Source organism: Pinus tabuliformis, chromosome 2_2 (genome assembly GCF_031772625.1).
Source record: "Pinus tabuliformis cultivar Carrire ecotype Pingquan chromosome 2_2, CPIR1, whole genome shotgun sequence".
In the NCBI taxonomy this organism is placed as follows: Eukaryota; Viridiplantae; Streptophyta; class Pinopsida; order Pinales; family Pinaceae; genus Pinus; species Pinus tabuliformis.
This window is the reverse complement of record NC_142300.1, coordinates 21890038-21916316: the sequence shown is the minus strand read 5'-3', so window position 1 is coordinate 21916316 and position 26279 is coordinate 21890038. Positions and strand designations below refer to the sequence as shown.

Here is a 26279-nt window from a genome sequence, read left to right as displayed (position 1 = left end):
GGCCTCCCCTGATCTCCTCCTGTCGATCACCCTGCCACACCAGTGAAGTTCCCACACCATCAATGAATCACTAAAACCAAATGGAAGATTTGGATGACCCTCCCCTGTAGAAACCAGCTCACCTCTATGGTAGTTGAACTACTCAGCCCTGTTATGCCAGAATCCCCTGCCCATCGCAGAAGGAACCTATCCTGTTGACATCGTGACACTCTAGGCATGACTGACTACCTAGCATGCTCATACTAGAGCCTCCTCTCTCATAACTCTCAACGATAATCTGTGCGATGATCGAGGCTAGGCCAATCTTGCAAAAGTGACTCAACAGTGTCAGCACCTATCACTTCATGGCTAGCCCTAATCCTCAGCAACAATCTGCCTCGTCTTATGGTGAGGGCTTTGATGATCTCCCATGTGTCCGCCTGTGAGTGAATCAGTCCGCCTGTTATCCCGACCATGCTCACTGAGGAGTGGAGTATCCCACCAATCCACTGGATCCCTGGATCTCATAACCATACTGGAGGTCCACAACCCCCAATCCTCTCTGTCTATCGTTGTGATATGCTGCTAGTTGTTGGGACCCCTCTGTGCCCCATCTCTACCTCTAGTAGGTATCTAATAGGTAGGCATTGAGCATCAAGAACCTGTGTCACGAATATCCAACTGCTTTGTGCTTGCTAAATCACACAGCGAGATCTGCTATCCTAGCTCTTGATGATGTGCCCAGGTACTGTCGAAAGCCTAGGCATCATCCTGCCAACAAGGATTACCGTCCTCCGCACCTCATGCTCACCTCACGGCTCGATCTGTCCAGCTGAAAAAGCACCATGTAACTCCCTCTCGGTCACCTCCCCAAGTGTGAGCCTAGGGGTGGAACATATGCGACCTCGACAATCAACCATGCCATCCCTAAGCCTATAACCGTCAACTCGTGCACCTACCAAGTGTTTCAACCGGAGAGTATTCTCTCAACCCATGACACGCAGTTTCTCATCCAACTGCCTAGGGTGAGCCTCCCATGCCCTGCTGCCTGAATGGAGAATGTCAAAGGGCAACAGCCAAACCCTCTGCAACTATAAGCAACACTGGAGGATGATGGGTGGGTATGTCCCAAAGAGTATGATCAAGGGTCTGCCGGAATGCTCAAGAGTAATCCTACAAACGACCCTCTCTCCGCCTCGAATCTGTTGATAACCCCCTTGAGGCCCTACCTCCACTAAACATGGTGTCCCTGTGAAAATTTCTGAATCTTTACAAACAGAAATCCTACTGCAGTTACTGGTTTAGCATCTCCTACTTGTTATTTCATTCAACAAGTTATTTAATTTATAAACAATGATGAAAAACACTACTATAGACTACACTGACATACAGATCATAAACTGAAACAATAGATGAGACAAACACACAAGGGACACCGTTATTTTTGGACAACACGTCCCCGGAAAAACCCAATGCGGGAAAACCGGTGCAGTAGATAGAGGGTTTGTATTATTAAGTAAGCAAAATATGAATACAACAGGTTGCCTCTCACACCGGCTAACCTTTCAAAGAAATCACAGCAGCAAGAAATACATACGATGATTTACCTCGTTCTCTAAGTCACAACTGATCCATTGAGTGGTCTGACTCTGCCAAACACTACGAAATCCTAGCGCAATCACTGCTTGGGCCAGCATCTTGCCTCTAGGAGACTGCATCACCCCTTTTGTTGGATCAATTTGCTGGAGGAAGACTATTGTTCAGCCCTCCCGGCTCAGAACCTCGCTTCTCTGGCAAAATCTCGGACTTCTGAAGAATACTTTGCACTGCCACCACAAGAGACCCTCCTGACTTACATCAGCTCTGCGTGAGCCCCTCCTGGGCTGCATAGGCCTCTACGCTGCCTCTCTGATGCTACTGCTGCCTCTTTGGCTCAGAACTCCTTTCCGATCCAAATCTCTGCTTTTGCCCCTGTCACTGCAACTCAGATCACTGATTCGATTTTCTTAGCAAACCACACCCCAAAAAAATCGAACTGATTGATCAACTTGGTGTCTCCAACTGACCCTCTAGCCTCCTCTTATATTTTTCCTATTGATGAATCAACGGCTGAGATTAAGTCCCTAATCAACGACTAAGATTAAAATAGACTTGATCCTCGTCTCTTAGAACCTTCTCACCCATATTTTTATTAATACCCATTAATATTTTTATTTTCCCAAGTTCAGACTTAGGAACCTCATAAAAAATATTAATTATTTTAATAACTCACAATCCGGGTGGAATTTCTCCAAACGATTTATGGGTTTTGGAGATCTCATGTGTTCTAGCTCCTCCACAAAATTTCGGAGCTAGAGCACATCCAATGCTACCCAAAATCTACAGTCCCCAAATGCTCAACAATGTCCTCATCAATGTTGCACGAAGCGGAAGCGTTTTTTGGAAGCGGGGACGCCGAAGCGTCATTTTCCAAAAATCTAGGAAGCGAAGCGTCCGCGGAAGCGTCTGCTATATATATATATATATATATATATATATATATATATATATTTTATATTTTTTTGCATTTATACTCAAAACAAACATCCCAAATACCAAATTAATTGTAGAAGACATGAAAACATGCATATTTTTGCATAAATCAAGATAGATATGGCATCCATGATTCCATTGTAGTTACTAGTATGTACAACAATCATCTATATTCTAGCTATTACAAACATACATCAAATTTTTAAGCATATTATAAAACATAAAACATTTAAGCATATTATAAAACATAAAACATAGAGCATATTATGATTTATCTAGCAAGTGAGCAACTGTCAACATTTGTCATGTCCAAAATTCAAATAATAATGTTTACAAAATATGTCACTTGGTCACCGCCAAGCCAAAAAGGTTCAAAATTCAAATTCACAAGTCTACAAGTCTAATGAGTAATCTATGACAAAAAGTAGTAGATTGTGAATATATCTACTAATCTCTCCTCCTTCCACCACGAATAGAACGTGGTGGCGGGCCTCCACATGGTGGCAATGAAGAAGATGGTGCCTGTGGAAGTCGTGGCACTGAAACTGATGAAGAAGAACCCCCTGCTGTTGGTGTTGAACCATGGAACCTAGGAACCAAGGGACCAGATGGGGGTGGGGGTGGTGGCATATCAACACGGTCATCATCATCCTAGAATCGCTCAAAAAATTCATGCAAAAAAAAAAAAACACTAGTTAACAAAAAAATTAAAAACATGAATTAGAGAAATGCTTTATAAGGGAAAATTGGAAAATTCATACCACAATGGACATACTTGGATAAGAGCATCCTCTAATTGCTCTAGTCGCAACACTCCATCCTCCAAATTGGGCTCCTCTGGATTCTTGTCCCAAATCAACAAGTCTTTATTAGACTTTGCATCTTCACAGTAATGGGACAACAATCGCAAGTTGTAATGAACATAAACCAAGCTCTCTGCCCGGTCTAAATTCAACCTGTTCCTTTTAACACTGTGGATGAAAGAATAAGAGCTCCAACACCTCTCTGCAGAAGAAGTGTTTACCACCTGTGATAGCACCCGCAATGCCAAACTCTGTAGAAGTGGAGTACCCCCTCCATGCATGTTCCACCACTCAAGAGCAGAAAAAGTCTCTCGATCTTTAATTGCATGCATGCTCCCAAATGGACCAGTGTTGAGCGTATAGTTGTTCACCTGTCTCCGTACCAATGCAGCCTCCTCCTCATCAGGGATTAATTTACTCAATGCAGCCATATATTTTTTGTGAACCTCTTGATCTTGGTGTGGTTTTCTCCTACTTCCCCCCCCAGGTGCTGGTGTTGAAAGCCATGATGGATGATAGTATTTAGGTGTCAAAACATATGCTAATGCATGCAATGGAACATTTAGCATTTCCCATCGGTTTTCCACCTCTACACGAATATAATTGTACAAGGTGGTATCTCTAGGCTCAACAATGTCTTTAATCTGCCCCAACATGCTATCCATTTGCTCATACACCTCCCCAATTACTGGTCGATCTGAATCTGCAAACTTGATCATGTAATAAATTGGTTTGGTGAATTGCAAAACATATTTAACCTGTCCCCAAAAGTAACTGTCAAGAACAGTGTCCTTGACTGCATTAGCACCATCTATGTCAGTGTTAATTTCATCCCATGTTTCAGCACACACCAGATTAGTTAAAGCTTGTCTCACCTTCACTAGCCGCCTAAAGGTGAGGTAATAACTAGCAAATCTTGTCTTTGCAATTTTAAGCAATTGCAACTTGGAGTAAGTGCCATAGAAGTAGTTTACCCTTGTATGCCCTGTGATGAATTTAATGAGCTGCTTCCCTCTCCTGTAAACCTCAGCAATCCACCCACATTCTTTGTGTTTCACAATATCATGCATCAAAAGGTTCAATGTGTGAACCAGGCACCCAGACCAAAAGATGTGTGGATGAGTACGCTCAATAATTTTTCCTGCTGCCTTACAATTTGCTGCATTATCTGTGATCACTTGAACCACATTATTCGGACCAACATCTTTGATTGATTTCAATAGGAGATCTGCAATGTTTTGTGCAGATGCAGTGATGGAGGAGGAGTCATGACATGCAAAAAATACTGCACCACTAGAAGAAACACCAAGAACATTTATCAAATGTTGGTTTCTAATATTTGTCCACCCATCTGATACAATGGATACCCCAGAATCTACCCACTCATTTGTAAAACGTGTCAAAGCTCTTTGAACCTTAGCTTTTTCTCTTTCTAATAACACTGTTCTAGCTTTCTCATAGTTGGGGGCCTTGTATCCTTTTGGGGCTTCATTGATGGCCTTTACCATTTCATGCCAATAGGGAGAGCGAAACACATTGAATGGTACACCGCAAGCACAAAGAAAACGGACTATCTTTCCATCCACATCATCCCTCCCAGCAACATTAAGGAAATCCCCTATTGTTCTTCTACCTCCAGAGCTTGCAGAAGTACCATGAGGAGATGAGCAACTACCAAATTTAGAGGTTGCACTTGATTCAGAATGAGTTTTTTGTTTCTTGTTTTTTTGTTGTGCAGCCATCTCTATTTGGATGTATTTTCTTCTTTCTTCAGTTGAAATTTTTGGGCAAATTTGTACCCCCACAGAACCCTTTTTTTCATCACTGTCCAACACCCCACAAAGATGCCTCCTCAGACGGGTATATGAACCACAATATGGTTTTCCTCCATGACAACCATGAGGGCACACAAATTTGTAAGATCCACCACCCTTTCCCCCATCAAGTTTGGTCACATAGTTCCACAAGGGTGTTGATGTAGCTTTCCCATCTTGTGTTTCAGTGTCCCCTTCAGGTTCATCCCCTTCCTCTTCAAACCCTTCCTCCTCATCATACATTGGGTCACTCCTATTAGGACCATCACCACTGTCCTCTTCTGTTTCTTCCCTTCTATTCCTCACCTTTGCCATCATTAAAACCAAGAGTGGAATGATACATAGAAGCCAAAAGAACGCCATCTTGGAATATGGATATAGGTGGTGGACAACCTGTAAATAAAGGAGCAAGTAGAAACAATGGGAAAGAGTAGGAGAGGGAGGAGAAAAATACAAAAAAATTGTCAAAAAAACAAGGGAGTTTGGGGTTTGAACTTACCTCTTTAGCTCTTGTAGATGAAGTCCTCCAAGCTCTTGCTCCAAGCTCCTCCTCCTTCTCCTAGCTCCTCCTTCTTCACTCCTCCAAGCTCTCCTCTCTTCTCCTCTCCTTTCCTCTCTTCTCTTCTCCTCTCCTCTCTTCTCTTCTCCAACTCTCATAAACTCAAAGTGAGAAAATGAGGAATGAATGGGGGCTTTATTCTTTTCATTCATCACCTTAACCTCACTCTAACCTCACCCTAACCCACCCCCTTAATGTTGAGTGAACATAACTTAAAAAAAAATTAAAAAAAGAGTGTTTTTTTTCCCTTGGGCGCGCCCCTTTTCGCCGAAGCGTACGGAAGCGTGCGCGAAGCGGCCGCTTCCTGCTCCGAATCGCCGCGCTTCGGAGGCATGGAAGCGGCGCTTCCGGCCGGCGCTTCGGAAATTCCAGGAAGCGTCTTAAAATGCCGAAGCGCCGCTTCCGATGAAGCTTCCTAGGCGCTTCCGTACGGGACGCGCTTCGGAGCTTCGATCCGGGGGGGGGGGGGGGGGGGGGGCGCTTCGTGCAACACTGGTCCTCATCGATCCTAGGTGAGTTGCGTCCAATGGTACACCTACTGTCCCTATCCATAAGTCTCCCTGGGGCAATGCTCCAAGAGCCCTCTACGCCACACCATGTGTCACTGCATACCACCAAGTACTGCACTCCTCGACATGCCACTGTACGCTACACCCTGTCCCTATACACCATTGGATACCCCCGGCTACAGCTATACCATCTTGTGTCACTGCACCTGTTACTCCACGTACGTCCTCAATGCGATGCGAGTCACTCCTCCTACCCCACAGTGTAAACCGGCATGTGGTATGCCACCATGCATCTTCGTGCTCCTCTGCAGGCCACTGCTCCTCGCTGCATAGCCCTGCACACCACTGGGTGCTATGGCCTAGAATTGGGTCTGTATGCATCAGGCCACATCCCTCTATATAACACTAGACGCTACGACCTGAATCTGTGCAGTCTTGTGTACCACTGCCTACTGTCATACCACCCTGTAACATATGGTATCCCACGTGCCAAAGTGTCTGCCACTCTGCTAGTGACCCCACCATGACACGCGTCATGTCCCCTCGTCCATCCTAGTAGACCTGAGCACCCTAACTCCACTCCTGCTAGAGGGGATATCTTTGTTGTGTCGATCCTCTGTGACCCCTGAGTCCTAAACCTCAATGGGAGAACATTGTCTCCATACAATATTCAGTCTGGTGGCCTACCCATGCCACCTCCTCCAACCAGCTCCTGCCAGAGAATGTTAATCATCCTGCGCCCCCATGCACAACCAACATGCCAAAACAACCAATGGAGTCTACTCACAAACCACCTGGCCACTAGCACCGACTGGAACTCCCCTAAGGAATGCATGCGCTCAGGCATTGGGTTGACTACCTCATCAATGCCATAGCCATCCCGCATGTCTGATATCGAATAGGAAGCCCCGCCTGGATCCCAATGCCAACGTGGGCCTCTAGTACCCTCAATGTCTGAGAGCTCCCACTGAGCTTCACTCCATACTACGACCATCTCCATGAGTCTAGTCCACTCCACCGCGTACCAACTCAGAATATCTCACCATCCAACCCCCAGAGAGGGATCGAATGCACAAACTCCAACACATAGAACAACCCTGACATGCGGATGTTGCACCTTGTGCCACTCTGATCGTCTCATCCCACTATCTAGGTCAACACATGAGATCTGACTAGGTAGCTTTGTCTCCCTCTCTCCAATGGGCAAAGGTGACCCAAAAGTGTTGCTAACCTAGTCATCCCCCTTGGTATGTCTAGACAACTCTACCTCCCTCAACCCAATAACGTCGCAGATCCCATCAGTGTGCCTCTGAAGCAAATTGTGCTGAAATCCCAATGTGTGGTCTCTATGTTGCCTCTCATCAATGGCTAGCCCAAAGGATGGTTGCACATCCTCATCCATCATGGACTCAACACGAGCCTCCAATTGCTCCTCCATAGACAACCCAACATGCAAGACATGCTCACCAGTCAGTTGTAGGTGACTGTCATCCTGCAACTCTGTCATAGATCTGGATGCCTCTGTACCTATTGGCTCCTCATCAACAGGGGGATGTCTCCTGCCACCTCATCAATCGGTGGTGCGCTACTATCACCTGAAAACTCGTTCACAAGCCTGGCCACCTCATTAATGGATTCCTTAACAACAGATGGCATCTCATCAACAAGTGTATGCTCAACTGTCTCCTTGCCAACCATGGCCCCTTGAACTACTCTCTCATCTTCTTCCTTAATCCTCTCCATCATCCCAGCATAATTCCACTGAATCCCCATTGGTTTGTGCATGCCTCTTAGTTCACAGAACTCCCAAAAAGAGAGGGACGCCTGAATGTCATGACCCAACAATTGGTATGCCCTCCAATTTGCTTCTAATAACTCCACATCAATTGCAATCATGTCTTGCCATCTTGATGCATTACCCATAATTTTGGGCATAGTGGATTTGTTGTATAATTGAGAATGGTCCTGATTCCCAATTGCGGAATGAATCAACTTCTCCCCCACATCAATCATCATTTGTTGCATCCTAATCACCTCATTCAAGGTTACTGCCATGTTGTTTGATTCTAATCTTTCTTTGGATCCCATGATTTCTTAGCTTTTTATTCTGGTCTTGTCATAGAACGAAGGGTTTCCCATAGGTTGAGCCAAGATTATTGCTCTGATACCACTGTAATGTCCCAAAAAGGAAATAATAGTGCTAAACAAGCAAAATACACATATGACACAGAAAAATTCAGACAACAATTAAACACCCATAAAATTGCACCAAATTGAGCCATTTTTTTATCAAAGGAGAGTACAACGCATGGAATGTGTGTACCTGGCTTGCCAAAGCAAGCTATACAATTCCAGGTGAGAAAAATGTTTCCCAGATGCAAAGGAAAGACTTCTCCTCAATGTTCTACGTTGACCCTAGAAATTCTGCAATTGCTGGCTGGAAAAAACCCCTGTTTGAGCCTCCAAATGTGCTCAAAAAATTCCACCAAATTAATCTTGAGCTCTCCACCAAAAACCCAAAAAGGGTTTGGCCTATCTCCAAGCCAAAGTCGAACCCACAAAATGGTGCAAATTCCCCAGCTAACAAGCAATTCGCCCTGTTATAAGAATTAGGATTTCAGCCCTGAATATCACCCAGAAAATTCTGAAATTTTATCCACGAAATCCTCTCACAAAACCCACAAAAACCCAAAAATCGTTTGGCCTGGTTTTGACCTTCGAAAATCGACCCCCAAAAAGGCACTGCATGGTTCCCAACAATTTTGTACTATCTGTTGCAAAGATACCTCTGAAAATCCCACCTCCGGTGCTCAGAAAATTCTGCAAATTTAGATTTGAGGTCCTTGTCAAAATCCTAGAAATGGTTTGGCCTGATTTTGACTTTCAAAAATCGACCCCCAAAAGGCCCTACGCCCTCCAAATCTGCTAAAGCACACTGCGTGCCAATACACTAGCAAAATCCTCCTCAAAATACAAATGTTGGAAAACTCTCTACAAATCTCCTCCAAATGATAATGGATGAACCTCTCTAGGGTGGCACTCGAAGTCCCCCGAATAAAGGGTGAGTTCTCCGCTTGGAAAACTCTTGCTAAACAGCGCACGCAACATAATTAAATTCAATAAGCCAAGAATGCCAAATGAAGTGTGTTGTCTTCCTTTTATAACTTTTGTGGATCCTTTCTTCCAGCCTTTTCTTCCCTCTCATGAATTTCGAATCATTGGCTTAGGGAGTGTGTATTTCTCAGTGTTGTTAAAATCGCGATAAAATCGCGATTTTATCGGAAAATCGCGATTTTTTCATCTTGCCGATCAAATCGCGATTTTTATACGAAAAAATCGCCTACTTTTTTTTTGCCGATTTTTACTGAAAAAATCGCGCTTTTTTCAAAAAATCGCGATTTTTTCGAAAAAAGCGCGATTTTTAACGAAAAAATCGTGGGGGATCAGGACAGCATAGTTTTATAACTTTTTTTGGGTTTTTTCATGCAATGTTTTTTGAAAGAAACAAATAATTTTTGAGTGGGGTAGCTTAATGATCAAGTCTAGGCCCTAGTATGGATATGCTATTCATGGTAATGTTAAATTCTTAAAGTAAAAGTGACATTCTCCTTAATCTTCATTTTCATCCTTTTACTTAAATTTTTAACATTACCATGAAATGACTCAGGATGTTTGAGAGTGGTTCCAGCCTCATTGGATTTCATATGGAGAAAGTAGAATTTTAGATTTCATTTAAAATCCAGCAGACTTATCAGTTTTTCAGGATTTCAGGATTGGGAGATTGTAATGTTTCCAGGTGACACCAACTGCCCGGGCTACCCCTGCCACCAGTAGAGGACGTGGTCTACCTCCTATAGCTCCTACTTCTAGTTCTTCAACGTCTAGATCACATCAGACTCCACTGCCATTTCCACCTGCACGGGCACCAGCATCTACATCTAGAGGGAAAGGGAAAGCTGTGGCATTTTCTCGCAAGAGGGGCAGAGGAAATCAATAGGATTAGACTTTCATTTTATTGTATATGACATTATGACATGATGAGATACATTATCATATTTTTTGTTGATATTTTGAGGCTGAGTTGGGACTTACTATTCAGGACATGATTCAATGTTATGTGTGATTTTAGCGCTAGAAATGATATTAAACATCTTATATATTAGTTTTTTTATCATATTTATGTGTCAATGTATTTATTTTATGTTGTAGATGGTTTAGATATTAAAAAAATTGAAAAAAAATGAAAAAAAATGAATATTTTTGTGCCAAACGATTTTTTCCCGCTTTTTTCCGATTTTTTCCCGATTTTAACGATTTTTTCCGCTTTTTTCCCGGCGCCGATTAAATCCCGATCGCGATGTGTGCAACACTGGTATTTCTTATGTGAGCGGCCCCCACATATCATTAACAAAACAAAATAAAATAAAATTAACTTGCCTCTAACTCCTAAGTCTTCTATCAAAAATCAAATGTGGCCTCGTCTTCACCAAAATGGGCCCCCAAAATGTAGAAATAAATCACATTCCAAAATCATTTAGGAAGGGACATTACAGTTGTGCATATGTTGGCTATGCCATGACATTTGTCATGAACTCCTTCAAACCATGCTCATCCAGTAGGAATTGCATTCCGGCCTTTCAGACGCCAGAGATAGAGGCTTCGTCAAGTCTATCTTGATCTCTGAATCTTGCTGAAGCCATCACTACGAAACTCAAACAAACTGGAGAACTATATATTGGAAACCTCCTTCTCCTTTTAACAGCTCAATTTGACCTTCTTCCTGCACTCGCACTCCCTCTGGAAATGCACAGATCTTCTCGTGCACCTGCCTCTGGTATCCTTCTCGGAATTCGCATTGCCCATTGCTTCTACTGGGTAAATCTCTCTACCCCCCACAAGCCCTCCTTCGGAATCTAGCACACGCATTGCTGACTGTGAAACTTGCACTGGCTGGATTGGCGAGCCTACTACAGCCTTCTGCTATTAGAAATCACAGTCTCCTTTCCTGTAACTAGAAAAGTAGAAACCCACTAAGAAAATCTAGAAATTCCGCTTGCATGCTTTTCTTTTCTTTTTTGCCCTGCAAACCCTTGTTACAAATCTCTACGCCCAGATCACTCTGCAAAATCACTGATCTGCTCACAGGAACCCTCTATCTCACAAATCCACTACCTGTTGGAACTGCTACTAGGACAAATTGAGCTTTTCCTTCACCCTAAACTGGAAATTGATTTTCCTACCCCAATAATTTGCACTATCTGCCTGGCTTGCGCAAATATGGAAATATTGTGCTCAAATTTCCCTCTGAAACTGCACAATTTTGCTTCCTTTACTTCTGAGCCTCTGATCTGATCAACAATGCTCTAGCACCACGTGAAATTTCCACGAATGTACTAACTGGAGTTTAATCTTCTAACTATTAGCAATTTATTTGTTTATGGCAAATAACGATTAAATCACTGATGCATTCTTCACAATAAAAATATGTTGCGGAAATAAAAATGCGTAACTGAGAAATAGATGCACACACAATAAAAATGACACCAATGTTTTTGGACTAAGCGTCCCCAGAAAAAACCCTGAAGGGAAAATCGGTGTAGCAGATGAGGGTTTATTTCATTATGAAGCAATTTGAGAAATTTTACAACTAGATGCTCGACCGGTTATTCTCCGGAAATACACTGGCATAATAATCTGAAGCTCCCAGATCTCCTATGCAAAACAACTCGGCCTCCTTTAGCCTGCTCACACCCCACACTGGAAACTCACACAACTGCCTGGAACATGAACTGCAGCCTTTGAGCATTACGCACAGCCCTGGATCTACCTCCAGCTGGGTTGTCTAGCCTCCCTCTGCCTCTAGAAGTGACTCGCTTTGCCTCCTAGAAGCTAATCTGACCTTTGACAACTAAATCAACCCTCTTCTGGCAACTTGCACTGGGGTTTCTAGCTATTTGCACTACTTGTACGACCTCCTCTATAGATGTATTAAGCGTCCCTTTTCCTGCCACTCCAGCAATGGAAAATCACTAGGAATCTCTTTGGTATCCTGCTCCCAAATTATCTGATGCTCGTTCTCCCAATGATTTCCCTCTAGCTTGAACTATGCCCTTGTTGAATATTGCAAACTGGGTAACTTGATCTACCTCTCACAATTTGATCACACTGATCTTCTTTGATTTTATGTCCAAGCCATTCAACCTGATCTTATAATCTCTCGTTGAGACTTCAACAGCCATGATTTAATCTCCATCTACGGCTAAGATCAATTAGACTTTATCAATAGAAGTCTCTAGAGCATTCTCGAACATCCTTAATTAATTAACTTTAATTTACCATTTTTCCTAAGTTAGACTTAGGAATATTTTAATTATGGCAAATTAATTTAATTAAGGTGTTTCCCAAGCTTATCTCGCAAAACCTTTTGTGGGTTTTGGAGATCTAGTGTTCCTTAGCCTCTTAACATCACCCGAGTCTTGAACACATGTATAATGCTACACAAACTAACATTAAAAGCATTAAAGTGCACCCACAACAATATTCACACAAACTGTTTGACAAAATAACACTAAGACAAGTCCAAACAAAACTCAGAAAATCAGTGGGAAATTTGAGATACTTCTAGAGAGGAATACTAAATTACCATTTTGGATGTGAGATGTGCAACATATGAAGAGTGGAAGCATTATTGTTACATTGATCTCCATGTTGGTCATCTCATGGACTTTGTCCAGTACCCTGTGCTGGCCAACGAGACCCCATTCCAAGACTATATAATCCAAGATAGCTTACTTTGCAAATTGATCAGCTTTGTGTCCAAGCTTGACCAATTCACCTTAATAATTTCAAGGAGGCACACGCTTCATGATATGGAGGGTATATTGATGTATAGAAAACTTTTTTGCCTTACAACAACACTTTTTTGGCCTTCTGTGAGGAAACATGTGATTTCATATGAAGATGATCAAGTTGTAGTCAAAGCAAGCATTCTAACAAAAAACATGGCTTATACCTACCTTTTCTAGTCTTGTCTAGGCCATGGGAGTCAATCTCCATGGATTTGATTAGTGGTTTACTTACCAACTACTAGAAGTAGGAATGCATCTTCATAAAATTAACCGTAGATACCTAAAGCAATTAACTTAGAACAACTAACAAATAAGAAACACAACCACAATTTAATGTGCAAGAAATGCCAACCAAATAATCTGAGTCATTTTATTAATAAACTAGGAACAAGTACATAAAATGAGTTGAAATGATAGAACCTAGGCTTGCCAACCAAGTTATGCAAAACCCAGATGATACATCTCTGGCCCAGATGGTGGAACGACTCATAACAAGAAATGCGCACTGCCCAAAAATAAATTGTTGTTGGCTGTAACACTAATCTCAGGGTTGAATACTCCTCGGATCACTCGGAAAATTAAGCCCCGGTCTCCTCTCCCAAAACCCACAAAAATACAAGGGTTTGGCTTCACTCCAAGCAATGAGAGAGCCCACCAACAAGTGTGTATGGCCCAAATAGCTATTTGTGTGAGCTTCTATGAGAAAAATCACCTGCCGGAGATGCCCTTCAACTCCTGGTCTAGACTCCAAAGGACTCCTCTCTAATAAAAAAAAATTAGCCTTTAAAGGCCAAACGCCTTAGCCCTATCAACTTCCCAACAAATCTACTCCAAGGCCTGTGCAGCCTCTACCCAGGTAGACTCACACACTGCCAAAAAGGAGGGAAACTTGACCCACAAATGTATCCTGAACTACCCCTTGAAAATAAACCCAAAACCTCCAACTCTAAGAAGGAAAAACACTCCTCCAAATCCTGCTCTCCCCAACCCTTGGGCTGGCCCAAATAACTGATGGGTCGAACTGCCTCTGCGCCCTGGAAAAATGCACACACCACTGGAAAATTGCTTCAAATAATCCCTTGTGGAAGCCCCAGAATGGACTTCCAAAATTCCCAACTAGGGAGATATTCAAAGTTCTTCGAGGATGGTGTGGAATTTCGCTTGAAATCCCTTGTGCTCAACAACACTTTGGCTCTTGTGCTAAACAACTCCAAGAGGGGTTAATTTCTTAAATGTAATCATCAAAAATATCCCGAGAAATGCCTCCTTGCTACCTTATATAGTCATGGGCCCCTTGCCTCCCCTTAGTCGCCCCCATAATCCACTAACTTGTCCCTCTTCCTTTAGGTTCGAACTGCCTCCTTTAGTACCCCCCACATTCCACTAAGAGTTCGATTTCCCTCTCTTGGTGCGTATTGCCTCTTTGGTGGCCCCCACTTGCCTCCCAAAATTGTACTTCTCTCTCTACAAGTGCGAATACCCTCCGTATGGCCTCCTTGGATAGTAAATAAAAAATTGGGGACATTATAGTCCTCCCTCCCCAAAATTGCTTGTCCTCAAGCAATGCTCAAACAAGCACTCTTTCTATCTGTTGGCCCAAACTATCACTGCAAGCAATACTGAGGTCCCAAATGTTCCACCAAGTCACTTTGAATCTGTGCACTATCCTGTCAAATGTGAAGCACCCTTTGCTCCACTCAGAATCCAAAAATGTATGGGTGCAAGAGACCTCCCACATACTACCGACAAGCAGAGTCCCTCAATGTTGCCAAACCCTTGTCAACTCCTCAGGAAGCTATTCCCCCAAGGAAACAATCCTAGGTACCTCAAGAGTGGACTCCTAGAGGTATAACTCAAGTCTCATAGAATAGGTCCCCCGTCCCTGCAAGTCAATCACAGTTATCTCCTGTTGATCATAAGGCCAACCATGTGAAGCGTGATCCTATCCTGAAATGTCCCTAGAAAGTATAGTGTTTGTTGCCAAACAAAGGCCCAATGGAAGATCTAGATGTCCTTCTCATGTGGGAACCCACCCTCCCTAATCTGCGACCAAACTGCTCGGCCCTTTAGCCCTAAGGTCCTATATTAATCTTGAGTTGAGACCACCCTATAGACTGTACTGGCCCAATCATAATTGCGACCATCACGTGCTTCTGCAGAGTCATCCACTCTAGTAATCCTCTGTGACAACACCAATGCAGGGCAACTCTACTGTGTGGAAGTCTATCTTGCGTGGGCATCCCGACAAGATCATAATCTACCAATCCACATCCAGTCTCTGGCCTAAACAATAACAGGGAAAGCCTTCCTCGACCCATAGTGATATTCCTATCAATCCCTAGCCTCTCATCCCAAGGAATATGTAGTCCTGTCTTTATCATCCCCATAATCCTCCCGGAGTAAGGTAGTACACTGACCCAATGGATCCCTGGATCCCGAAGCCAAATTGGAAGCCCATCATTTCCAACTCCTACCACCTGCCACTGTGTAGTACCAATTTCCACTAAGAACCCCGTGTGCCATATAGTTAATCCCTGAATGTTGCCAATAGATGGATATCTGATACCCGCAATCAATTCAATGTATGCGGATTTGTCTTGCTCCTGACAACCATCACCACTAAGTCTGCCATCTGCACTCTCAATAATGTGCCAATACAGTGTCTGGAGCCCAGACACCCTCTGGAAAATTGCCTTAGCCGTACACGATATCCTTTGCTCATGCATGATCCCGACATGCCCTATGGAAGGAGTGGTGTGTGTCTCCCCCATGATCAACTCCCCAAGTGTGGACTCAGTGATGAACGATATACCACCCCTACTGAAGATCACCTCATCCCCCAATCTGTGGTTGTTAACTCGCGTACCGACCCTGCTCCTCCACTGGAGAATCTCTATCATGCCCCTAATGCACTGAATATCATAGAGTTGTTTCAGGAAAATCCCCCAAGTCCTGCTATCCACAATGTGGGCCTCGATCGGACATAGTAAGACTCCCCTCAACTGCACATGATGCCAAAGAGTGAAAGATGTGTGGGATCCGATGGGTATGGTCAAGAACCCATGTGGACGCTACCAACCAACCCTATGACTAACCTGCTCTCTAAACCTGGGTATATCCATCTCATGGCATGCCTGACATCCTCGTTAAGATATCTCCCTGCTAGTCGCACTCCTCCATGTTAGAAAATCAGAAAGGCAGAAAGATTTCCTTATGTTGATAATTACTTGTGTTATTCTTGTATTCTTATTATCTTCTTTATGTTCTTCTTTTATCTTCTTTTCATCAAACAATCATCAAATCAAAACACGAAGATCAACGACACCAGATGTAGGCACTCAACCAGGGATAAAACCCCTCTCTAGGGGAAAACCCAATCAAACTCTTCCACTAGTCAAATCGAGATAGACCAAGACCTTAGATTTGATGAAAAGACCTTCGTCCTCCACCAAGTCAGCCTTGCAAGATGATTCAATAAACTTGAGTAGCCTCTTCTTGTCCAACAGCTACAGCCCAGCAACAACCCAAAAAACTAACTAATATGAAGTTAGTTTTTAGTTAGTTATTTGATTGATAATATACCAATTAATTATTTTTACCCTTTGACCATTAGTTTGAATCTAATATTTATTTAGTTTACTTATACTCTTAATTAAACAAGAAAATTAAAAAATAATAATAATAATAAATCAAACTAATTTAAATATTTTAAATTAATGTTTTCTCCTTTTAATATTCTTTCTCTGCTTTCCTAACCTAGTCAAATATAGTCATTTTTATAGCCATTTCTTTTTAGCTATTAGAAGGCCCATCTCCCTATTTAACTTACAGCTATGATCTGATTCTTCATTTTGTCCTGATGATGAACCACATAGGTTGGTTCGAAATGCGTCGACCAAATTCTTCTGATGTGATTTCTTCCAAAAATGTTTCTATTACTCAGTTGAGAGTTGTTCAGAAGTGGAGTTGTGAACAACTCGACAGGAGTCTCGATGTGTTGATGTGTTGATGGACGAACGATCAACTAGTGAGTAGATTGGATAGCCAAGATTCAGTGGCCAGATGGACTTGGAGCATTGATAGAGGCAGGAGCTGCAGATCGGGAGCCGAAGGACCGGGCAGGTAGAGGGTACGACCAAGGGGAGCTGAGAGAGTAGACTTCATCAACCAAATGGTCAGAGTATCTTGTTGAGGCCAGATTAGTTGTCGATGGACTGACACCAAGCCCCAGTTTGTATTCTTGTACTAGTGGATATATGAGGGCCATTATCCCTGGTACAGGAGCCCTAGACTATTGTATTATATGTAGTTTATATAACGAAGTTGTTTTGGAAATTGTAAAAAGTTGTGTATATTATGTGCATGTGAGATTTACTGTTGTTTATATTCCGCTCTGCAAAGTACTTATGTTGAGATTCTTGGTTTGGTAGTGTCAAAGATTTTAAGATTCTATCCTAGACCCAAGGTCGTGGAAATTCAACACCTATAATGATGCGTCAAGCTTCAAAACGAGTCATTGGGCAATGCACATTAAGTAATTCTCTTCTTACATCTTAACATTAGTTAATCTTATAAATTGCCTGATTTTACCATGGTAGGACAATTTCACCCCTATTACATGTGTCAATTCCTAGGACTTAAAGTACTTTCTAGGTCACTTAGTTAGAGATAGGTAAAATGATGAATAATTAATAGAAAAAGGAAAGAGGACCTTTTGTTTTGACCCTCAAAGTCATATTTTATTATGTAAAAGATCTTTAAACTAGTCCAACTAGTTTTTTTAGAGCTAGGAATCTTCATTATTTGTTCAAGTAAGCCTTTTAAGAGGGAGCTTTGCTTAGAGTTACCACTTTGGCACCTTATTTATTACCCCTTGTGTATTTTTTCTTTAATTTCCTAGTCTTTTTCTTTAGATATGCATTTTTAGCATAGGACTTTAGAAGGTGAGCCTTTTTAATGAAGTGCCATAGTTCTAGTTTCATTATTTTTTAATTTTTTGTGTTATGCTCTTCACCTTTGGTCTTTTTTTGGCTTTATTCGACTTTGGCACATTCTTCTTCAATTTCTTCACATAGACCTTGCTAGATGGCATTTGATAAGTCAAACATTAGTGGGATAATATATTTTTATGAACAAGATGGTAGCGAAAGGGAAAGGATGGAATATGTTAGATATGGTTAGGATATGTTGTACACCACTCAATCAGATCGCTAGCAGCATAGTTTGACCTAAGTCAAGACAACACTAATCTAAAGACAATTATGTACCCCCATAGAACACAAGACAAAATAATATAATCGTTATAATTAAGATGTGTTATTAGATCATACCCGAATTTTATTACATTCATGACAAAGTTAGAAAACATCACAAAGAGAGAGAGAAATGGTCATATTTGATCTAGTCCTCTCGAGAAGGAAACAATCGTCCACAAGGCTCAATACAACATATTTTTAATATAAAATTAAGTTTTTTCCATTCATTATGGATTTCCATCTCAGACTATGTCTTCTCCTTGATCTGCGTTCTCCCCAAGGATCTCAACCTCCTCTTGGTTGTGTTGGCATATCATATAGGTTGTGAGAACACTGATAGAAGAGGAACTTCGTAAAATGCAACTCCAATCAAAAGCTACCAGATTATAACACGCTATCAAGATGGTTAAAGAATATAAAACAAGAGGAGCACGAATCAAGGAAAGATTGCACAAGATCAATGAGGGGAATGAGCCCTCCAGGTTCTACTTTGACATATAGAAAAGGAAAAACGCATCAGGGACAATCCTACAAGCGCAAAGACTGTATTGTTTACTTGAGGAAGACTTCAATGAAATCAAGAATATGTTGGGGATTCATTTCCAAAATCTCTTTTCCCATTAACCCCTTTCAAATCAAGTATAGGTGGTGAGAAGGGAATACAGTCACACTTTCATTCTCACTAAAGTTAGTCCTATTGAAAGAGAGGCACTAAGTAGAGAGATTTCAAGGAAAAAGCTCCTTTTTTCCTTGCCCAGAATGAATAATGGCAATCTCCTGGCCCATTGGCCCTCCTTGTGAGTTTTATAAGGCCATTCGGGACACTATTGGTCATGGCCCATTTAGGATGGCCCAATAAATTTTTAAACAAGGAAAGCTTTCAAAAAAATTAATGAGGCCTCATTAAATTAATTTAAAGTACAGCTATAGATACCATCAATGGTCGGCAGCCTATCATGTTCCTTAATGTTGCTTATAAAATAATTGCTACATATATGGCACTGCAAATTCAGAGAAGTGCTTTCTTAGATTGCAAAGAAAAAAATGGTATTATTCATGGGTGGTTCATACTGGATAGTGTTCTTACAATGTGGGGACATGTGGAACGGGCCAAGGAAACCAAGCAAGACTCTCATTTCCTTAACACTGATTTTGACAACACATATGACAGAATAGACTCGGGTTTCATGTTAGACATGCTATAATGATTAATAATTGGTTTGACTTTTACTAAGATGGTACACACCTTATTCTCAAATGTTTCATCTTTCGTGACAATCAATGATACCTCTTTTACACGCAAGAAGCTTTATAGGTATATCAAACAAGGGTGCTCGTTGGCTCCTTATTTGTATGTCATAGTCACAAATGCAATTGCCTACCTTTTAAAGTTAGTTAGATTACAGAGAAAGATCTAAGAAATTTAGAGTACAAGGGACAGAGTAGTTCAAAAGTTCAGAGTACAAGGGCCAGAGTAGTTCTCAATAACCACTTTGTTGATGACTCTATTCTTTCTATGCGATTGTGTAATGTTCCAAACTAGGAAAAACAATGATATGCAAAGCAAATAACAAATTCAACAATAGAAAATTTCAAACTTTAGAGCACACCCATGAATAGACTGAAAATGGGAAGCAGCTAAGCCATTTTATTATGAATTTGGAGCAATAATACAATAATGTGGGAGGAGTGCACCTAGGCTTGCCCAAAAGGCAAGTGAAACAAAGCCCAGGTGATCAAATTACAAGCTTGGATGACAAAATCAACTATCTCAATGATGCCATGCGTTGCCCTAGCAAAACTGCACTCTCCTACAAAGATGTTGCTGAAAACCCCATCTCCAGTGCTCAAAAAATTCTGCCAAATTAATCCCAAGCTCCTCAAGCAAAACCAACGAAAACCCAGAAATAGTTTGGCTTGGTTTTGACCCCCAAAATTCGGCCCCCAAAGCACCACGTCCTCCACAAATCGCTGGGAAGTACGGCCTGCCTGCACACCAGTGAAATCCTTCCCCAAGCACTCCAAAATTGTTGCAAACACTTCCCCAAACGCTTCCCTTATCTCCCCGACAAGTACCAGACACAATCCTCCAACTCCCACGTGTGCTTAGTGAGAGGCCTCTACGTTGGCCTAGGAGCTGCAAATTCGTACTAAATTGTAGCTCCCCCCTCCTGCTCCAAAACTCCACGCAAAGCCTGCTATATCCCTGAACCTTCCTCACCATTCCTCACCAAAATTTTGCCTACAATTGCTCACCGGAAGACACACGAAATGACCCCCACGTGTGTTCCTCCTACGTCCTCCTAGAACATGCTATGGCTGAGTGAATACCTGAATGTAAGTGCTGAAATCTCTCCCAGCTCTCCTCCGGAATGATGTGACAAACCTCTCTAGGGTGGCACTCGAAATCCCCTGAAGAACGAGTGAGTTCTCCGCACAGAAAACTCGTTGCTAAACAACAAGTGACCCGGCTAAGCAACTCAAGCAACAAAATGAGTTCAATTGGCAAAATACCCTTTGTGAAGATGAGCTCTTCCTATTTATAATTTTGTGGGCCTTCCTTCCCACGTGGGCCCCTTCACCTTGCCATTCGACTTCCCTCCAAGGCTATTCGAACTCTTCACTTGGCCAAGTGTGTTTTTCCCATGTGGGTGGCCCCCACACTCCACTAACAAAGTAATTCGGCCTCATTTTCTTCCCTAAGTCCCTATGTCAAAATTGAGTGGGTTCCATGGCCTCCAAAATTATCCAAAATTATGGGAAATTAAACCTGTAACAAAATAATTTAGGAAGGGACATTACAGATTGGAACCTACTTCAATACAGAGGACTGTTGGATGCTCGAAGATCTTCCACCTGACTCGAACGTACTGGTTAGGGATCACAAATCTAACATTTGATTATTTGGGGACAATGACACCCCGTCTTGAATCCTTCCGAGTCAGAAAAGGATACATTCCAGGTAAATAGTCAACTAACTAAACATTCTCTTTGCTGTTAGTACTAAGTATTCCCCCTCGACTATGTGGGACTGATGCCTAGGCTAGCTACAGTCTAAGTTGCAAAAACAACCAAACAAATATCTTCTGATTGCTAATATGTTGACTATCATTTCGAGAATTCTTCAAGCTTAGCAAGTTTTCTTACTCCTGCTAGTTCCCAACATTATTTCAATAGCTCAAGTTATTTTTTCTGTTTACATAGAGCTATACTGATCCGATGCTATAATCTCTATGTCAAAGTAGTTGATATTCGAGCATGTCGATGGTTGCATTAAGATGTTGTATCAGAGCATATTAATGTTTGATAGTTTGCGTTGGGCATACACTATCCCCGCGCTAAGGCACCCAGTACGATGGATGCTTGACGAATAATCCTTAAAGGATGCCATCTACATTCACTTACCTCGTTGTATTTAGGGCCCTTTTTTCATATGTAACGTGGATTTTCAAAAGGTAGGCCTTATAGCCGGATCCTTAAAATCTTGTCAATAGTAATTAAATATCTTTGTGGTGAAAATTCTTAATTTGGGTTAAATCACTTCTCCTTTTTGTTTTGCCTTCCCAAAGTTTCGTAAACATGTGTACTTTGTGTGCACCTTTTGCTGATTTTAACTTTCCTACATGTCATAACTTCTTCAAGTTTGTGTTCAATTCTTCAAAGGCTGAGAATGATCAATTCTCCAAAACGTTCACCAAACTTGGTTCGCACAATTCAGCCACAACCATCTAACTCTGACATCATATTTTGCTATGGCTAATTTTTTTATATGGATTTTGTCTAAGAGGGTCAAATAAAAATGCTTGAACCGTGCACTGAGCATGTGTTCCTAGCCCTCATAATCTAATGAATTTACTCTCGGTTCTCTGTCAAAGCTTAGAAGCTGATTCTAGGTGACAGGCCTATTTACATGCTGAATGAATGTGAAAACTTCGATACAATGGTTTATGATTTAAGCATTGAAAATGGGATGATACCAAAAGTATCAAAACCATTATTCGATTATGAATGCATTGCATTTTGCGTTGTCGTTATCTTAAATACAAATACCGAATTATATGAGATCCTAAAACTTCCGATAAGTTTCTTGGTCCGATCAGGCTTGCTGTATGGCAGAATCCCAAGAACGCCATATCAAAGCGAATAGAAAGAAATGTATGCACGTACCTTGGCAATGTGGGCATCATGGACGCAGACCCAGCGGAGAATGGCACGAAGGGTAATATGGCAGCGCTGGTCGGCATCCCCATTTTCCTCCCACTTGCTTCACTCTCGCTACTTCAATTTAGCCAATTTCTCTTATCCTCTCTCGTGTACTATAAAATGTTTTTTTTTTTAAATTATTAGATATTTAGGTCTCTTCAAGTTGTTTTTTATCCGTGTTTTCAAATATATAATATTTGAATAGAGTTTATAAATTAATATAACTATGTAAATTAAATAGCTAATATCAAAATACTTATTTTTACTTATTTTATAATATATAAAATAGCTAATATCAAAATACTTATTTTTACTTATTTTATAATATATAAAATATTTATAATATATTTCATAGGAAAAAAATATCATAAAAATTAATTAAATTATAATTTTATTTTCAATTATTATTATTATTAATTATATATATATATATGAATTAAATATATATGATAAAATATATATGATAAAATATTTTAGTTTCAACTTTATATATATGGTTGATATTACTCTATTTTTAGGTTAATGGTAATGCTAATACAAGAAGAACTAATTATAAATGGTTCTTGAATCTTGAAAAGAGTGAGCAGGACTAGATAGGGTTTCTGATGATGTGGTACAAGTTCGTGGTTTTGTATCGACAACCATAGGTTGTAGGCTACAACCTCCCATTTTCCACCTCAAACTCTCCATCATGTTACTATTCAATCGCCACAATGGACAAAGAAAAAGTTCATTACTCATAGGACCCTCTTCAAGAAGTCCAGATCTGGGCCACCCCCTACAGCACAACCCTTGATAGGTCTTGACGAATCGCCACAACAATGCTCACCAAATAGATCTCCATATGACCTTGATGAGAGGTGTTCCTTTATCTTGCCCTTAGGCTCAACCTATACGTGATGGGAACACTTGTGTTAGCTCATTTCTCCCCCTCTCGTGACCAGGACCGATGCCAATATAGCACTTGGTTTCACATGCTTTGAGGGTTTTACCTTCCCTATTTCACCTTCGTTACCCTCCACATGGCCTCCACTAGAAACGGCTCATTAGCATAGTATAATTTTTGGGGATCCTCGCCATCTTTCCGCCTTGTACCCCCTCCCCCTCACAGTTAGGTTTTCTTAGCGACCTATTGATCATTGATTTGCTATGAGGTGGACACATCCTAATCTAACTGTCCTCCCCTTTCTTAGACATAGGGGCTCCTAGACTTAGCAAAAAATGTGTCACACAAAAAATAGAGGAGCCTTGTCTTATATTGGGATCGAATATCAAATTTCACAACATTTCAAAAATGGACCATTCAGCATGGTAGATTCACGAGCAAGAGATGCTCAATGGATACCCTTGGAAACTGGACTGACCAGCCTTTTCTCTCCCTCCTGGGTTATCCACCAAGATGCAAGATCCTAGCTAGGCTAAATTACTTCCTCAAGCAAATATGCAAAGAAACTTCTAAAAACTTACTAGAGTTGGGGTTCTCTAGCTCTGTTCCTGAAGAGGTGGATGGTGGATTATGATGCTTGCCTAGAGAAACTCTTAGTCATCCCCATATGGGTTCGTCTATCAAGTCTCCCTCCCTTATTCTAGTCCAAATAAGTCTTCAAAGAAATAGGGAACATCTTGGGATTTTTTTTATGAGGCTAACATGTATTTCTAATACACAGATATATGGGTAGGGCACGAATTTTGGTTGGTATCAACCTCACTTCTAGTCTTATGAACGCCATGACGATCCAACTTGGCCACACATCCCACAGGCACGTGTTGGATTATGAGGGGGTTCCTTTTAAGTGTGGCTAGTGTCTTGCCTATGGCCACTTGGAAAAAGAGTGTAAAATGATGAATACTAAGCAAGTCTATGGAAAAAAGATCCTCAGGACTTTATGGAGCACAAGGTCTCATTTGAACCCACTCATGGTACTAGCTCAATGACTATCATTCTTCCAACATTTAACAAGGAACATCAATTGTCCATTGAGTTGGCCCCTCCTAGTATCTCTCTTACGCATGTTGCTATTTTAGCGATAGAGGTGCTTGATGGTCCTCTAATATTGCCATCAACAATATATGTTTTTGGTGGTCCCATTAGCGCAAATTTTTCAAACACCTCCCCCTGTTTCGTCTCTTCATCTTTATTCACCAACTTCTTTTCCCTTTGGTTTATCCCCCCCTGCACCTGTACACTCCTTCTTGATTCATCCAATCATCTCCTCCTTTTCTATGTCTCCTCTAACATACTCTCTCCCCTCCTCCCTCCCCTCTCTGGTGGACCTTAGTATCTCTCTTTCCTCTATCCTTTTATCTCTTGCCCCCCAGACAGGTCTTATAAATGCCTACCCCCCTTTGTCCAAATTAACCTATGTCTTGAAACCCACTTCTCGGCCCTTCCCCACACAATTGGTTATCACTACCTCCTTCATTCTCTCCCTAACAAATCGTCTTCTTTTGACCTTCTCATCATAGACATAGGGAGTAGACTAGGCTCATATGCTGAAGATACATTAAAACCATCAGGAAAGGTAGAAAATTATACTCATCCCTTGCTCACAAACATGCCAATTATGAGATAAGAGCGGGGAAACAAAAATATATAATAAGGGCCCTTAGAGCAACAATCCAAATCAGAGTTTTAGAATAAAATCCCCTCAACTGCAAATAGATTTCTAGCCCCGAGGGTTAGCTCAATTGGTTGAGTCCCTATTGTTAAAGCACATTTTCTATTGAGAGGTCATGGGTTCAATTCTCTTGACCCACTCAGGGTCAAGATTCATGGTTGAGTCGGGAGGAAGTGATCCCTCTGGGTAGATCTGCCTAGTACAAATATTTCGTGGACATAGCAAGCATCGATCTTTGGGGTCCATGAACCACATAAAAAGAAAAAAAAAATAGCAGGGGGATATCCATTCCTCCCAAAAGACTACCTCTAAAAAGCCTTGTAGAATTACACTCTACCAAAATAATCTTCATTCAAGAATCCATGATGGTCAGATTAAGAGTTGTTCAGTTATTGCAAAAAAAAAATTCCCACCTGGACTTTTATATGTACTAGTGTGACAGGGAACTTATGGGGTCTTATTATGGGAGAGGAAAACTCTAAGCTAAAATGTAACATAGCTTGGTCCATTAGATTTGGCTTGGTAATGGAGGCCTAAGTTGCAAACTCTAAACAGGTCTCCATTTGCATAAATAACTATGGACCTTATCTGGAAAGTAAACCTTTCTAGTTAAATTTCTTTAGCCTTCCCTATTTTCATAAGAACAACCTCATTATTGGAGGTGACCTCAATTTCTCCATTGGATGCTCTGAAATTTGGGGATCTTCTGCAAATGTAGATAGCTTTTATGAGATTTTCATAGAAGCATTGGACCAAGCCAGCGTAGTTGATGTCCTCCCTATAAAGCTTCTTCCCACCTAGAGTAGTAATAGGACTATAGACTCCGAGATCGCAAAAAGGTTGGATCTTTTTTTGATAACAAAAGATTTAATGGAGAAAAGTTTCAAATATGATAATGGGTTAGCTTTGAGGTGTTGAGATTTTCTGTTTTGGAGCAAAATAGGAAAAATCTCAACTGATGACAACAATAGAAATTCAGTTCCTAGATTAGCTCCAGGTTGTTGGGAGGGAGTTAATGCCTCCTATATTTGATGTGAGTGAGTTAATGAGGCTGTTAGATTCTCTATGCTATATAACAGGCAACCATTCGGATGGTTTGCTAAGAGGATGAGAGTTTTATGAGGTTTTCATTATGTAATCTCCTGTTTGATTAATAAAT

At 41.3% G+C, this 26279-nt stretch overlaps 1 protein-coding gene across 1 annotated transcript in view; it reads right to left on the bottom strand.

Annotated features, from left to right (window-relative positions):
• Window positions 1–22623, bottom strand: part of CHL (chloroplastic lipocalin) — a 195595-nt gene extending 172972 nt beyond the window's left edge. Inside the window, exon 1 of the mRNA XM_089406221.1 lies at window positions 22467–22623. Within this exon, the coding sequence (XP_089262347.1) occupies window positions 22467–22549 (83 nt within the window). The 5' untranslated portion in view covers window positions 22550–22623. The remainder of the gene's footprint in view (window positions 1–22466) is intronic.
• Between the last annotated feature and the right edge of the window lie 3656 nt (window positions 22624–26279).